At 41.4% G+C, this 14,209-nt stretch overlaps 1 protein-coding gene across 2 annotated transcripts in view; it reads left to right on the top strand.

The window, feature by feature from the left end:
- Window positions 1-8,945, top strand: part of RAB4A (RAB4A, member RAS oncogene family) — a 29,122-nt gene extending 20,177 nt beyond the window's left edge. Inside the window, exons 5-8 of one of the 2 annotated variants that reach the window (XM_053298527.1) lie at window positions 1,095-1,249; window positions 2,310-2,405; window positions 3,740-3,898; window positions 8,114-8,945. In XM_053298527.1, coding sequence (XP_053154502.1) covers window positions 1,095-1,249; window positions 2,310-2,405; window positions 3,740-3,855 — 367 coding nt within the window. In that variant the 3' untranslated portion in view covers window positions 3,856-3,898; window positions 8,114-8,945. Of the gene's footprint in view, window positions 1-1,094; window positions 1,250-2,309; window positions 2,406-3,739; window positions 3,899-8,110 lie in introns of both variants that reach the window. The other variant, XM_053298517.1, reaches the window with a different exon arrangement.
- Window positions 8,946-14,209: the final 5,264 nt, after the last annotated feature.

The following is a 14,209-nucleotide window of genomic DNA, read 5'->3' as shown; positions in this document are numbered from 1 at the left end:
CCTCCTACTCATATCTTCCCCTCTCTACATGAGCAACATTAATGTAAGTTCACTTAATATGCTGCCCCCCGCATGTTTTGATCACACATTGGGGAGATGCAATTTTTACCAATTTCCCCTCTTTCCTCTGTAGCTCTCATGCCCCTCCAAATATGTTCCTGAGGGTTAGAGGACCCTTAGCAAATTTTCAGAGAGCACAAGGGGCTGCAGAAAGCTGAGAAAGATTGATTAAAATTGCCCCTTCCTCCCATGCAAATAAGACACTTAGTTTGGATGCTGCCATTTTGTATTACCAGTCGGTTTCTATATGTATGTAAAATGTATCATGGTCACAGACTTTGACTTCTCTGAATTGTACAAGAAGTCCTGGGACATCAAAGACTCTAAGGATGCTAGAGACCCTCTCCTCTGGCTGTCTCAGGAATCATGGAGGAAGAGCCTCAAGGGACCTTATTTCCTCACTCCCTCAAAACTGGGGGTCCCATTTTGCCTTCATACAAGTCCCAGAGGCAGCCACAGACATATCAGCATCATTGGGATACATGTAGAGTGCTTAACATAAAATTAACTGCTTTAATTGCAGTTAATTTTTTTCTGGGAGGCATACCTAGAACATGCACACTCTGCTGTAGTATTTCATTCTTCACTAAATTCGAACCAACATCAGAGCTGCACTCTTATTATATTTTCTCTGGCTAAGATTTGGCCCTATTTGCTACTCTTGGTCTGTCTTCCAGCTCCCATAGTGCATGGTCCAGGTCCAGATTTGGGATTAACACTGTATGCACCTAGCTCTTGCCTGTCTGCTATGTGGCAAGTTCAGCAAGCCATCTTTGGCCAGGATTGCGGGTACTCCACAGTTTTGCCTCATGGTACCTAGAATGTCTCCTTTGTGGCTTCCAACAAAGGAAAAATGTAATCTGGAGAAAAAATTCATGGGGTGTATGTGTGCGTATGCATCCTCTACCAAAGTTAGTATGAATTCTTACTGTGAAAATAATCCAGATAGCTATAGATCTAGAATGATCTAAATCACAATTTTGGGTGTGTAGGTATAGTAATATATGTCTAATCATTTGTCCTTGGTGATTCAGTCGAGAAACCTACAATGCACTTACCAACTGGCTGACCGATGCAAGAATGCTAGCAAGTCAGAACATTGTAATAATACTGTGTGGGAACAAAAAGGATCTTGATGGAGATCGGGAAGTTACCTTCTTGGAAGCTTCCAGGTTTGCCCAAGAAAATGGTAAGTGTTTTTAATGACTCTGAAGTTTTGGGCCTTACCAGTAGTCAGTTTAAATGTCATTAAAGTACTGTTTCCCACCTCTTCCTCTCCCTCCCCTCTGGAAAACATGGACATTTCCCACTTGGGAGATTTTTTGGGAATACAAACTAAAATATCCTAAATATAGTAGTGTTGCATGGGCCACGTGGCCTTTATGGACTAGATGCAGTTTGTAAGCTAACCAGTAACTGTCCTGGGCCATGCATGTGAAATAATATTTCTCTTGAATCTTAGTCACATATAAGATTGTGCTGAACTTTTGCACACTATGTTAAGGGTAAAAGGAACTCCAGGTAGAGTGCTTTAAAAAAACAACAACCCACCCTTGCATACCTTCTTTGCGGGCTCTGTGGTGCCTGGTCACAGCTGCTGCTTTTCTAAGTCTGATGCTTCAGTTTCATTTGTAGAAAACCCAAAACAAAACAGAAGCTTTCTCCTGGGCAGTCATGTAGATAAGTCAATCAATTGTTAGTTATGGTCCAAGACCAGCCAACAAAGTAAAGAATGTGGTGTGGTTGTGCAAGCGAGTCCCCAAATCCAAGTCAGAGTGAGGATAATGCTTCCTGTCCTTAATTTATGCAGAACACTTTCACTCCATTTTACAGACCTCACCAAACAATTGCTGAAGTGTTGAGGGCTGTGGAGAATCTTTCTCCATAGTCTGTGACCACCTTGTGTTCTGTGGAAGAAAGCTGGGATATAAATTTAATAAATAAGTTATAATCTATATTCGTAAATATGAGTATGTATCCTGAAACATTGTTGCTATACAAAACTCTGTGTAGTTAACAAGTGTCAAATTAATAAAATTCATATTTATCTAATGTGACAACGCATTCATTGCAATTAGAACTTGGGTGAAGTTTATATATGATTGCCAGGTGACTCCTGTCATCAAGGTTTATGGAGCCAGATCTCCTTAGCTTCAGAAGCAGGACTGCATCAGATGCCTTCTGGTCATTCTCTAGCCCATCATTTAAAACAATGATTGATTTAACTTATCTTTTTGTGACTGTTGCAGAGCTTATGTTCTTGGAAACAAGTGCATTGACAGGAGAGAATGTTGAAGAGGCCTTCGTACAATGTGCAAGAAAAATCCTTAATAAAATTGAGTCAGGTAACTAATCACAGTCTGTTATCTAAAATATTTTTAGTGGCACAGTATTAGAGCCCTTGGAGTTTGAGGAATAACACTGTGCTCTCAAACTATATGTGCTTTTCCATTACAGTAAAATATTACCAAATTCTCACTTAACTGTGTCTTAACTTATCAAATATATTAATGAAAGTCATGTTTATTCTTTTGTAACCACATTTTAATAGGCTGCTCTCTGCACTTTTGTCTTGTTTCATTTATTTTCCATTGATTCAAGGACTCATTTTGGTTGTGCCTGTCCCTCGAGCTTTGTCAGCCGTGGCACTGCAGAGCTGGCTAGCAGGTCTCTCTCCAACATTCCCACTCGTGAACACCTTGCATAATTCTTCCTTAGTAAACAGGGACAGTGAGGCACCACACATACATACACCCAGGTGTGCTAGCCAGCAAAAAAACTTTGGAGCTTTTCAACTCCACTTGTATTTTTGTTGGGAAAAAATACGATAAAAGCCAAAATGAAGAGTTCAAACATGTTAGAAAGTGGATTTCAGCACAGCTTGAAATGTCCAACCTATTGCTGGGAACATTGGCCAGCTACTGTGGTTGAGGGGGAGCAGAATAGCAGGAGGGCAAAGTGGACTCTAATGGCCTCTGCTTAAAAGCTTCTGGGTTTAAATGGAAAGGTGAATCCCATCAGTGACCTTGTTTCTAGGCAGAGATTGGAGGGGTGACATAAGGAGGTGCTAAGAAGACTAGAGGTGATTTTTTGCTGGCACCAGTGAGAGATGCTTACAGCCTGGAGTGGCCATGTTTTGCAGCTGATCTGGGCTAGTGTCTCTGTGAGTGGCAGCCTTTTGGGAGGAGGATTTAAAGAAGCAAACTGTGTGTGCGCGCGCAGATGTAATACAGGTTAGCCTAAGCCTAGATACACAAGCTAATTTCAAAGGGGGTTCAGATCTTGGTTAGATGGCCCTTTATTATAACATCCGAACTATTCCTCTCTCTCTCTTTCACCTGGCTCTACATCTTAAATAAAATAACCAAACTTCTTTTGATCTGATCTTGCCCCCGCCCCCACATCTCATTTTGCTAGGGTCTTGATCATCATAGGTTTTTTTGGTGGAAAGAAAGTACCAAGATTATGAACTGGAACTGTAAAGGAAATGTGTGCTTTATATTAAAAGTTGCTCAAGTACAAATGTATGCATTAGTATGTTGTTGAATGTCTAGGAACAGTTCAGTTTTAACGATAATGGATGTGAAGAGCAAGTTAGAACAATCTGGAATTTAAATAAGTCATATCAGTGACCAGTGATTTATGGAGGAGCAAAATGTTTTGGTTTTGTTTTAATCAGGTGAACTGGATCCGGAAAGGATGGGCTCAGGTATTCAGTATGGAGATGCTGCCTTGAGACAGCTGAGATCTCCGCGAAGAGCACAAGCTCAAAGTGTTCAAGAATGTGGCTGCTAAAAACAAATGGCAAATTAAAATACTCATTTTTGCAGGAGGAAAGGTGAGTGTGAGCTATTTTAAGATCAACATCTTTGTTTACATGCCGACCCTTGGTTGTATCCTTACATTCTGCAGAGTGCAGCTTTGTCATTGGAAGTAGGGGTGTGCACAAACCCTCAAGTCCGAACCCTTACCGGACCAGGCCAGTTCGGTTTTGCCGCCATCGAACCCTCCCACCCACCCCCGGTATGGCTGGTGGTGGTTTGTGAGACATTTTGAGTTTTAAAAAATATTTTAAAATACTTACGCCTCCGGGGGGCTTCTCCGAGACCACAGTGGGTGGTGGGGTCCGTGGAAGTTTCCGGGCCATTTTGGAGGCTGCTGCGCATGCACAATGGGCCTCTGCATGGCCTGGGTCATGGGAAAGGCCTGGAACAGGCCGAAGAACGCCCAAACCACGTGGTTTTTTATATAAGGAAGGCCGGCGGGAGGAGGGTAAACCTCCATGGCACACAAACCCTGCGGCCTTGGAGAAACCCCCCTGGAGGGGGTAAATACTAAAATAATAATCGTAATAACTCAAAATGGCTTGTGAACCCCCAGATGGGGAGGGTTCGGCCCGACCTCAAACCTTCAAACTGAACTGGTTCAACATTGAAGCAGTTTGCACATCCCTAATTGGAAGTACCTTGCAGTTCTGAAAGGCCTCATATGTTGGCAGAAGGGTCCCTTGTGCAAGTGCAGGTTTCCTTCCATAAACAGGATGAATTTCTGACAGCTGAGCTATGTGCCATGTGCTATGTGCCATGGGATACCTGTTGTGTTGAAATACTCATTCCTGAAAAGTTTGTGGCACTAGAATATATGGCAGTTAAATATGCTTTATTCAGGTAGTTTAAAGTAATGCAGAAATCTTAATTTCAGTGGCCAGTCACTTATCAGATGCAACAGACCCATAAGATCTTTCTAAAACGTTAGTAAAACAAATTGACTATTTAACCCTCACAGAAAAACAAAATGAAGTTCATCCTGAAGACTGTACAGTGAAGGCTTCTTGTAACTAGGTATGTTCATGAACCTGTTCTGAGGCCCCTTTACGGGCCTCCAAACAGGTTCAAACACTGGCCTGTTCGAATAGTTTGGTGGAGGTGGGATAACTTTAAGGGCAGGAGAGGGTGCACTTACCTCTCCCTCCGCTTTTCCCCTGCTAGTGCTGGCTGAAAAACCGATCTGGCGGGGCGGCAGTATACTTCCCTGCCGCCCCGTCTGCTCTTTGGATCAGAAGTAGGTGGAAGTAGCTTGTGCGCATGTCACGATGTGAACATGCGCATGAGCTACTTATACCAATATAGGTGCATACCAGTGAGGATTCGACCCAGCAACCTCTGGCTTGCTAGCCATTAGGGGGCGCAATGTAGAAATGATTTGGCTAGCAAGCCAGAGGTGTCAGTTTTAATTCCCGCTGGTATGTTTCCTGGGCGATGGGAAACACCTATATCGGCCAGCAGCGATATAGAAAGATGCTGAAAGCATCATCTCATACTGAGCGAGAGCTGGCAATGGTAAACCCCTCCTGTATGCCACCAAAGACAACCACAGGGCTCTGTAGTCACCAGGAGTTGACCCCACGGCACACTTATTACCCCTAGCGACATATAAATTCATTTCTCCCTGGGCTGAATTAGCATGGAGAATGGAAACCTTGTTTTGGAATAAGCATCTCTGATCAGCTTTCCAAAAGCTCTGCTTCTTTCATCTGCAGACTTGCAAAATACTGATCTGTTTTTGTCAGAATGAGTTGGGGGTCTTTCTCCAGTCCTGAATATTTTTTCCCTTTTAAATCCAGTTCCAGGGATCTTCTTTTGAACTACTATTACTACTATGGGGAAGCTTCTTGTTTGTGCTTCCTTTGTTATGGTGACATGTGCTTGGGAACTGTGGCCTTGGCACAAGAAGTTGACTTTGATCTTTAGCACCCTGGAACTAAGGGCTATACTAAATATGACATAGCAGATTCTGGATTAGGATCTTCCTTTTTTAAACTCTTCTTCTTTTTAGCTCTTCAGTTCTCAATCTGGCCAGGTTCCAGGGGAGGTATGTGGGGCCTGGGCTCCTGGGAGGGCCTTCTGTTGCAGCCTCCTCCTTATAGAACACTCTGCCTCCTGAGATTCGTAATGCCCTCTCCCTTCTGTCCTTTAAGAAGCTTCTGAAAAACTATCTATTTTGTCAGGCTTGGAGGGGGAGGGGTGGGGTGGGGTTCTTTTTCTCCTCCCCCCCCTTCTCTTGTCTTTGTTTTATGTAAACTGCCTCGAGTCTAAAGAAGTCGGGTGGTCAATCAATCAATCAACAAACAAACAAATTAACCTTGTGTAGCTGCTTTGAAAATGCTATTGTGCCCTGGGAGATGATGTTTAACTCCTTTTTACCTTTCTACAATATAAATTGTGCCCTTCCCCAACTCTGTTTAGCTTCTAGCAGAGAAAGACAGATACGAGAGAGTTCCTGCATCATGGAATAGAGAGCTTTTTAGAAATGTCTTCTCTTATAACTTGAATTCCAGGTGATCAGATTTTCTAAGAATAAGCCTATTTTTATCAGTTGTACTATTTTGCCTCAAGATTAGAACCTTCTAGGCCTTCCCAAATGCTAAATATTCTGTTGTACTATATGCTTAAGTGGCATGGCGGGAAAATGCTTGACTAACAAGCAGAAGGTTGCCGGTTCGGATCCGTGCTGGTACCATATCAGGCAGCAGCGATATAGGAAGATACTGAAAAGCAACATCTCATACTGCAGGGGTTGATACAATGGTAAACTCCTCCTGTATTCTACCAAAGAAAACCAGAGGGCTCTGTGAGCACCAGGAGTCGAAAGCTACTTGATGGCACACTTTACTTTTACTACATGCTTCTATTAAACAGATTCTTTGGTTTTATAGGAGAAACTAAGATGCATCTAGTCATTTAGAAGGCCATGGAAAGAAAATCATTGTGGCTTATTTGCAGTCGTAGGAAGTGATCACAAGAGGATCTCAATATCCTCAAATTTGCATATCCACAGTCAGGTAAAATGCACCCAACCTCAGCATATGTCAGGGGAGATGTCAACCTCGCATATCCACAGGATGACTGCAGAGGGCATTTTCGGCTGTCATTTTGTGTTTTTGAGCTTCAAAATGACTCCATTTTTTAAAGGAAAGAGAAAAAACAGGGATCTTTGGCCGATTTGGGGGCATTCTGGGGCACAGAGCAACTCGGGGAACAGCAGGAGCTTCCCTACACACACACACACACACACACACACACACACACACAATTTGGCAGACTTTTGGCAATTTTTGATCATTTTCCTGACTGGGAACCTAAGCTCCATGATCCCATAGTCCCCAATGACTCGATATTTGCAGTTTCCATATCCAAACTTGCAGCCCGCGAATATCAAGGTCCTCCTGTACTGCCATTGTGGTTCTTTTTTTAAAAGAAAAGAAAAAATTAAAGGGTGAAAAGCTAGTTGGGACGAAGTTTCTAGGTTGACCTTAGGTTTCCCACACTGTAACCTTTCACTTCACTGTAAATACTCAATGATTTTTCATCTCTAAAATATAAATTATTTCATAGGAGCTAACTTCCGGTGGGGAGGGGTGCATTTTTAATTTAAAAATAAAAATGTAAATTGAGAGCAGCTGATTCTTTATGTCTATTGTATACTACCACTCCAGCCTGAGGAAAAGAGCCCAGGAAAATTTTGAACTCCAGCTCTTATGGGATGTGCCTTAAGCAGTCTGGCTGAGATTCAGAGCTTGGTGGAATTCCACCACACCTTTTGGTTTGCCACACCTTTTGCCTTATTTTCCTATTCTTTCATGTAGCATCTCTGAACATTGCAGTTCTTCAGTTCTTAGTACATTCAAAAGCCAGAGCCATGTTTGCCAAATCATTCTCATAAAAGTCTTATTTACTCCTTTCTCCCCACCCATGGATCGCTTGAATAAGCGAAACTGTCTCCAGAATAGCCTGATCGTTAGGCACAAATTATATTTATTAGTAGAAGTGTGACTTCTGACCTGCTTAAGTAGTGATCACAAGGAAGAAACATGGAGAAGTATATGACCTCATGAGTATTCACTTAATGTTCTGACTGAGAAAAACAGTGCATCCAGTCCTACAGTTGTTTGTTCAGAAGGCCTGCTGTGTTCAGTGGAACTTGCTCCAAAGTGTGCATAGGACTGCAGTCTAAATCTTGTAACACTGAATATTGTGTGTCTTTTTTCCAGCAGTCCTTGCAATTGAAGTTTGATGAAACAACTGCCATGGCTTCGAGTCTCTGCAACTTTAGAACTCCTTTTTGTTTCAGTAAAGCAGACCACATATGATATTAAAAAAGAAAGTACTGTGGAATGACCTCCAGAATTGTGCAATTGATACAGCAAGACTGCACAAAAAAACAACCTGATTCAGTGGACAATACTGACTAAAATGCCTGTATGTAAATGTTTTCTGTTGTGTATTTTTGTTAATTACCTCTAGTTTAAAACATTGCTGTATCCTGTCTATGAAAGGTCACCATTAAATTTCCAAAGCATGAATACTGACACAATATTGCACTAAAAGCTGTTTGGTTTTTGAATAACTAAACTTTAACTGTGTGGTAAGCTTTATCATGTTTATCTGTTTTTGTACAATAGCTTCTATTTATGAGTTGACATTGAAAGCTGCTGGCATTGACTGTCAGTGTTTTATTTGCCACATTCTACAAGGTGTTTACTTTTTTTTAATATTTAGGTTATACGTTTACTAATCCACCATCTTGAGAAGAACTTTTTTTAACTGAAACATAGTTGTCCTATTTCCTGACAGTTCTTAATGTATTTCAGTCACTCTGTCAAATGTAGGCTGTAAAATACAGTTGTGAACTCTGAGAGCTTACTGCTGTCTGATCTTGCCTCGGGAGTTTCTTATTTGTGACATTTTCTACATCCTAGCTTGTAATGGAGATTGTATGTTTTGGATAAAAGGTAATGTCTACTTGTTTTGTCACTGTAGTGTAGTATTTGAAGTTGTGAATTGCCATTATCTACTTTTTTTAATTAAAGCAATTTCTATAAGTAAGATTGTGTTCAGGTTATGCTCCTCCATAAAAATAAGCATTTTGTTATGACAAGTAGCATACGTTGCACCTAGAAAAGGACTACTTCAAGTGTTTGCAAAGTGCAGTCAACTTCTGTAACTCTGTAATCTAGAAGTGCAACACAGCAAATAGAAGCAATTAGTCAAAATTTAAAATGTTTTATTAAAAAACTGCACAAAGATTCCTTTTTAAATGCAGATCTTCCATTGTCACTGTAAAAAGCAAACATCTCCCTGCTTTCATGGTATTGAATAAGGGAACTTGGCTAATAAAGTCACTCAGACATCATATGAAGCCTTGATTGAGGCTGTAAAGTATATTTATTTATATTAATTTATTTTATTAGACTTTTATACCACCTCACCCAGATGACTCTAGGCAGTTCAGCAAGATACAAACAAACTCTTTAAAATCATTTCAGTACTCACTAAAGGCCAGGCTAAAAAGAGATGTTTAGGGCTTTTTTAAAGGCTGCTGAACCTCCTAAGCCTCTAATATCCATAGGGAGCGCATTCCAGAGCCCAGGAGCAGCTACAGAGAAGGCCCATCCTGAGATGGACCTCTCCTGATGACCTTAAAATGCATTGGGGATCATACTGAAGAAGGCACTTTCCCAGGTAACCCAGTTCTAAGCCATTTAGGGCTTTAAAGGTAATTACCAGCACTTCATATTTATATTATTATTATTATTATTTATTTATTTTACACAGTCAGACAGGTGTTATTGACTGGTTTGTTTTATCCAGACATCGAGTCCCTCCCAAGGACCTGGGATGCCAGAATTTTATTGTCAATGTTGTTGCTGTTGTTATAGATATCGTCGCAGAATATAGGCTGTTCCCAGTAAAGCTGCTTTTTGTAATCGGCTGATGGTGATTTCTGTGGCCCCTATGGTGTTGAGGTGCTCTTCAAGGTCTTTTGGAACTGCACCCAGGGCGCCAATGACCACTGGGATTATTTTGGTCTTTTTCTGCCACAGCCTTTTAATTTCAATTTGTAGATCTTTGTATTTGGTGATTTTTTTCCTATTTCTTTTTCTTCTATTCTGCTATCCCCTGGTATTGCTATGTCGATTATTTTGACTTGTTTTTCTTTCTTCTCGACTACAGTGATATCTGGTGTATTGTGTGGCAGATGTTTGTCTGTTTGTAGTTGGAAGTCCCATCATATTTTTACATCATCATTTTCTTCAACTTTTTCAGTTTTATGGTCCCACCAATTCTTGGCTACAGGTAGTTTGTATTTTTTGCAGATGTTCCAGTGTATCATCCCTGCTACTTTGTCATGCCTTTGTTTGTAGTCAGTCTGTGCGATCTTTTTACAACAGCTGATTAGGTGGTCCACGGTTTCATCTGCTTCTTTACAAAGGCGGCACTTGCTGTTTGTGGTTGATTTTTCAACTTTTGCTCTTATTGCATTTGTTCTTAGTGCCTGTTCTTGTGCAGCCAGTATTAAACCCTCCGTTTCTTTCTTCAAGTTGCCATTCTTAAGACATTGCCAGGTCTTGGTGATGTCTGATTTTCCACTTATATTGTACAAATATTAACCATGCAGTGGTTTATTTTTCCATTTTTCTGCTCGGTTCTTGGCTTGTTCTTTCTTGTAGGCCTGTTTTGTTTCATTGGTGTTGAATAGTTTCGCATTATTGACCATTTTAAGTGCATCTTCTTCACTGTCCTTGATATTCTTCAAGGCCTCTTTTCTCCTCCTCCTACTGTTTGATGGACTTGCAGCATTCCTCTTCCACCTGAGCTGTGAGGGAGGTATAGCCTATCGACATCACTGCGGGGGTGCAGAGCATGATTGATGGTCATGATTTTCCTGGTCTTACGATCTAGCGTCTCTAGCTCTGCCTGGGTCCAGTAGTATATCTAAAAATTCCATTGGTAGGACTAAGACATGAGCAGTCCTTGAATATGTATATATCAGATGTAGCCACAGAGTGGGTGGATGTGCACGGCACTGATCTGCAGTAATGGCAGAAGGAAGGAACTGCTTAACCTGTCCCTTTCCACTGTGGGCTATTCTGATCAAAACCACTAGCTTGACCCCTGTTGGTTTCCCTGTCATCAAGGGGAAAGAGATGGAGTGCTGTATTTTTTTCCCCCCTCTTGCAGGAAGAAATGCAGCTTGGTGGTAGTGTGTGCATTTTGATGGGGGAAATTGTTCATAAGGAAAGAGAAGCATACCCCTTCCACTATTGCTGAGTTATATATTAAAACATTTGGATGCTGCTTTCTACCACAAATAGTATTCAAGGCAGTTTAATGAGTCATTAAATTGACTTGAAGAAACTATCAGAAGGCTAAGACAACAGATAAAAATAACATTCCTTTACACTGCAAAAAATCATTGAAACAATTGCCAAAAATTAAAACATTCTATCAGTCATATGCCATGCAAGAATAATCACCAAACTGAATACAATACCTCAGTTTAACAACAATGGCCTGCATGAACAGAGATTTCACCTGGCATCTAAAAGAGAGGGGGTAGACGGATCTTTGTACTGGGAAGACAGTAGACTTGGCTCTTGTTGCTTTTGTTGAAATCAAGAGTGGCTAGCATGCAATATTTGTAAGTGTGTGTGCAAGTCTCTGTATATTTGATTCCTAGCATGGGTATACAAAGTACATAACATGGCTGTAACAGCTCAGAGGTGCTTTCAAGGAATATTGATGTGTGAGCACTATAAGATACTCCCCTTAGGGGATGGAGCCATTTTGGGAAGAGCATCTTGGTTCCAAGTTCCTTCCCTGGCATCTCCAAGATAGGGCTGAGAGAGATTCCTGCCTGCAACCTTGGAGAAGCCGCTGCCAGTCTATGTAGACAATACTGAGTGAGATGGCCCAATGGTTTGACTCAGTATATGGCAGCTTCCTATGTTCCTAATATTCTTTTGTTAACCTCCTGGTTTGTGTTTTGTTATTGTATAGTTTCTGTTACACAAGTGTCCAACAATGCCAAATAAATTTCGTAGGTAAGTATCCATCTAGAGCCAGTTCCTGGCTATTCTACTACATATAACATGAAGCTCTCCCCCCCACTCCCTTGGAACTACTGTACTGCCAGTTTCTCTCTAAAATAGGGTGAATAACAGAAATGGGGAGCTGCCTTACCTGTCCTAATTTTGTATTGATTGATGATGTAGTAAAACAAGTAGATACTTACCTTTTAGTCATCCTATAACTTGCTGTTGCATTTAATGTCATCCCTATAACCTTTTCCCACCCCCGTATCCTCCAGTAATGCTGGCTATAAAAAAAAAATCCTGGCTTAGAACAAATATCGTCATCTTAAGCATCGTGAGTACTGGGAAATGAAAGTAAAACAATATGTATATACTGCTTTTCAGCAAAAAAAAGTTTCCAAAGCAGCTCACATAGAGAAATAATAAGTAAGATGGATCCCTGTCCCCAAAGGGCTCACAAGCTAAAAAGAAATCTAAGATGGACACTAGCAACAGTCACTGGAGGTGCTGTGCTGGGAGTTGCTGGATGATGCAACTCTTTTGGGAAGAGAGGGGAAACAGAACAGAGATGTTGGTGCTCTTCCCCCCTGCCCACCATTATCTCTTAGAAACTGTGATTTTCTTCCCTATTGCTAGAAAGAACTCTTTCAGTGGGATGGGGAGCAATTCTCGCTCAGGCTCTTGTCTTTTTGCTTGTATAGGGGGAAGGTGTGGTGATCTGTATGTTCTCTTTAGAGGGTGTCTTTTTGTTTACTTTCCCCTCATTTTTGTTCAGCTAGTCAGTATGAAACCTAGCATGACCAGCTGCAATCTTTCACAAACTTGCTTATGTAACTTTTGGCAGAGGGGGAAAGCCGCTTCCTTACTTAGGGGCAAAAACTAGCCTGGCTACTACAGATGCTTAGCCCTGCCTGTGTGCACCCTCATTCCTCTCCTCTAAATTTCCCTTGGTGGTTTCCTCATAGGTGAACTTCTTTCTGTCTGGCTTGAACACCCCTGACCACAGATTCTCTCCTGTAAATGCCCCATCCCCCTGCATTAGTATTATGGGGGGAAAGAGTTTAAACCCCCCGTTTCCCTTGCAGCATGTAGTTCCACTTGAGTCGGAGAACTGCAGCCTACAGCTGTCACCCAGCATATGGATGCAGACAGTGTTTTCAGTACAACTCAAGTATGCTGGCCTGCTGCCTATATTGGCTTGGTTTCACAAGCAGGGACTTCAGAAGCTTAAGGAGCATTATTACAGTTGAGCTTTAAGACAGTATGTACTTGCTCTTGGCATTTAAGCCTTCTAAAAATAAAAGTGCATCTACACAGTGTACATTAACCAGCTTAAAATGCACGATTTCAGTGCTATAAAGGTTTTACTATGCTGCTTTGATGTCATCAGAGAAAAAAAATCTTATTTAAATGTGTATATATTAATGCAGGTTTCTTTCAGCCACCCAACTGCTGTGGAGTAATGGGTGGAGATTATTTTCTAGCTCTTCAGATGCAAAGAACTCATTCAGTTTTTCTGCAATCTCCTTGTCTTCAATAATCCCTTTCATGCCCTCATCATCTGAGGGTCCAACTTCCTCCCTGGCAGGTTTTCTGCTTCTGATATACAGGAGGACCTTGGTGTTCGTGGGGGTTCTGTTCTGAGTTATTGCTGTGGATACTGAGGCATTAATTAAATAGGATTGCAGGGGTTAGGTTCCGAAGGGTTCAGAAAATTGCAAATAAAATGGGCCAAACCACAAAAAACCCCAAATAAGGTGACTACCATGTTCTGTGCGTCCACAGCAGTCAGCAATACCCCACAAATTACTTAAATCCATCATTTTGGGGGGGAAATCGGCAGTTTAACAATTTCTTTGAAGAGGAGCCACAAAATGGTGACCAAAAATTACCTCAACAGGTATTTCCAGCCCCCACCCCCTGCAGATTTAACTTAAAAAAAAAAAAAGCCATTGTCCTTGTATTCCCAACCATAGATATGCAAAACTACATATGCCAAATCTGCAAATAACGTGGTCCTCCTGCAGAGGGGAAATGATTGACTAACAAACAGAAAGTTGCCGGTTCGAATCCCTGCTGGTACTATATCGGGAGCTGTGAAAGACATCTCATACTGTGTGGGAGGTGGCAATAGTAAACCCCTCCTACCAAAAGAAAACCACAGGGCTCTGTGGGTGCCGGGAGTCAAAATCGACTTGACAGCACACTTTTCTTTAAATGCAGGTAAAGTTAGCTTGTTATTCCCCTTGGCACTTGTAGTTATGTGCCCCTCAC

Source organism: Hemicordylus capensis, chromosome 1 (assembly GCF_027244095.1).
Source record: "Hemicordylus capensis ecotype Gifberg chromosome 1, rHemCap1.1.pri, whole genome shotgun sequence".
Lineage (NCBI taxonomy): Eukaryota > Metazoa > Chordata > Lepidosauria > Squamata > Cordylidae > Hemicordylus > Hemicordylus capensis.
Note: the sequence above shows the minus strand (reverse complement) of the source record. Positions and strands in the feature narration are given on the sequence as shown.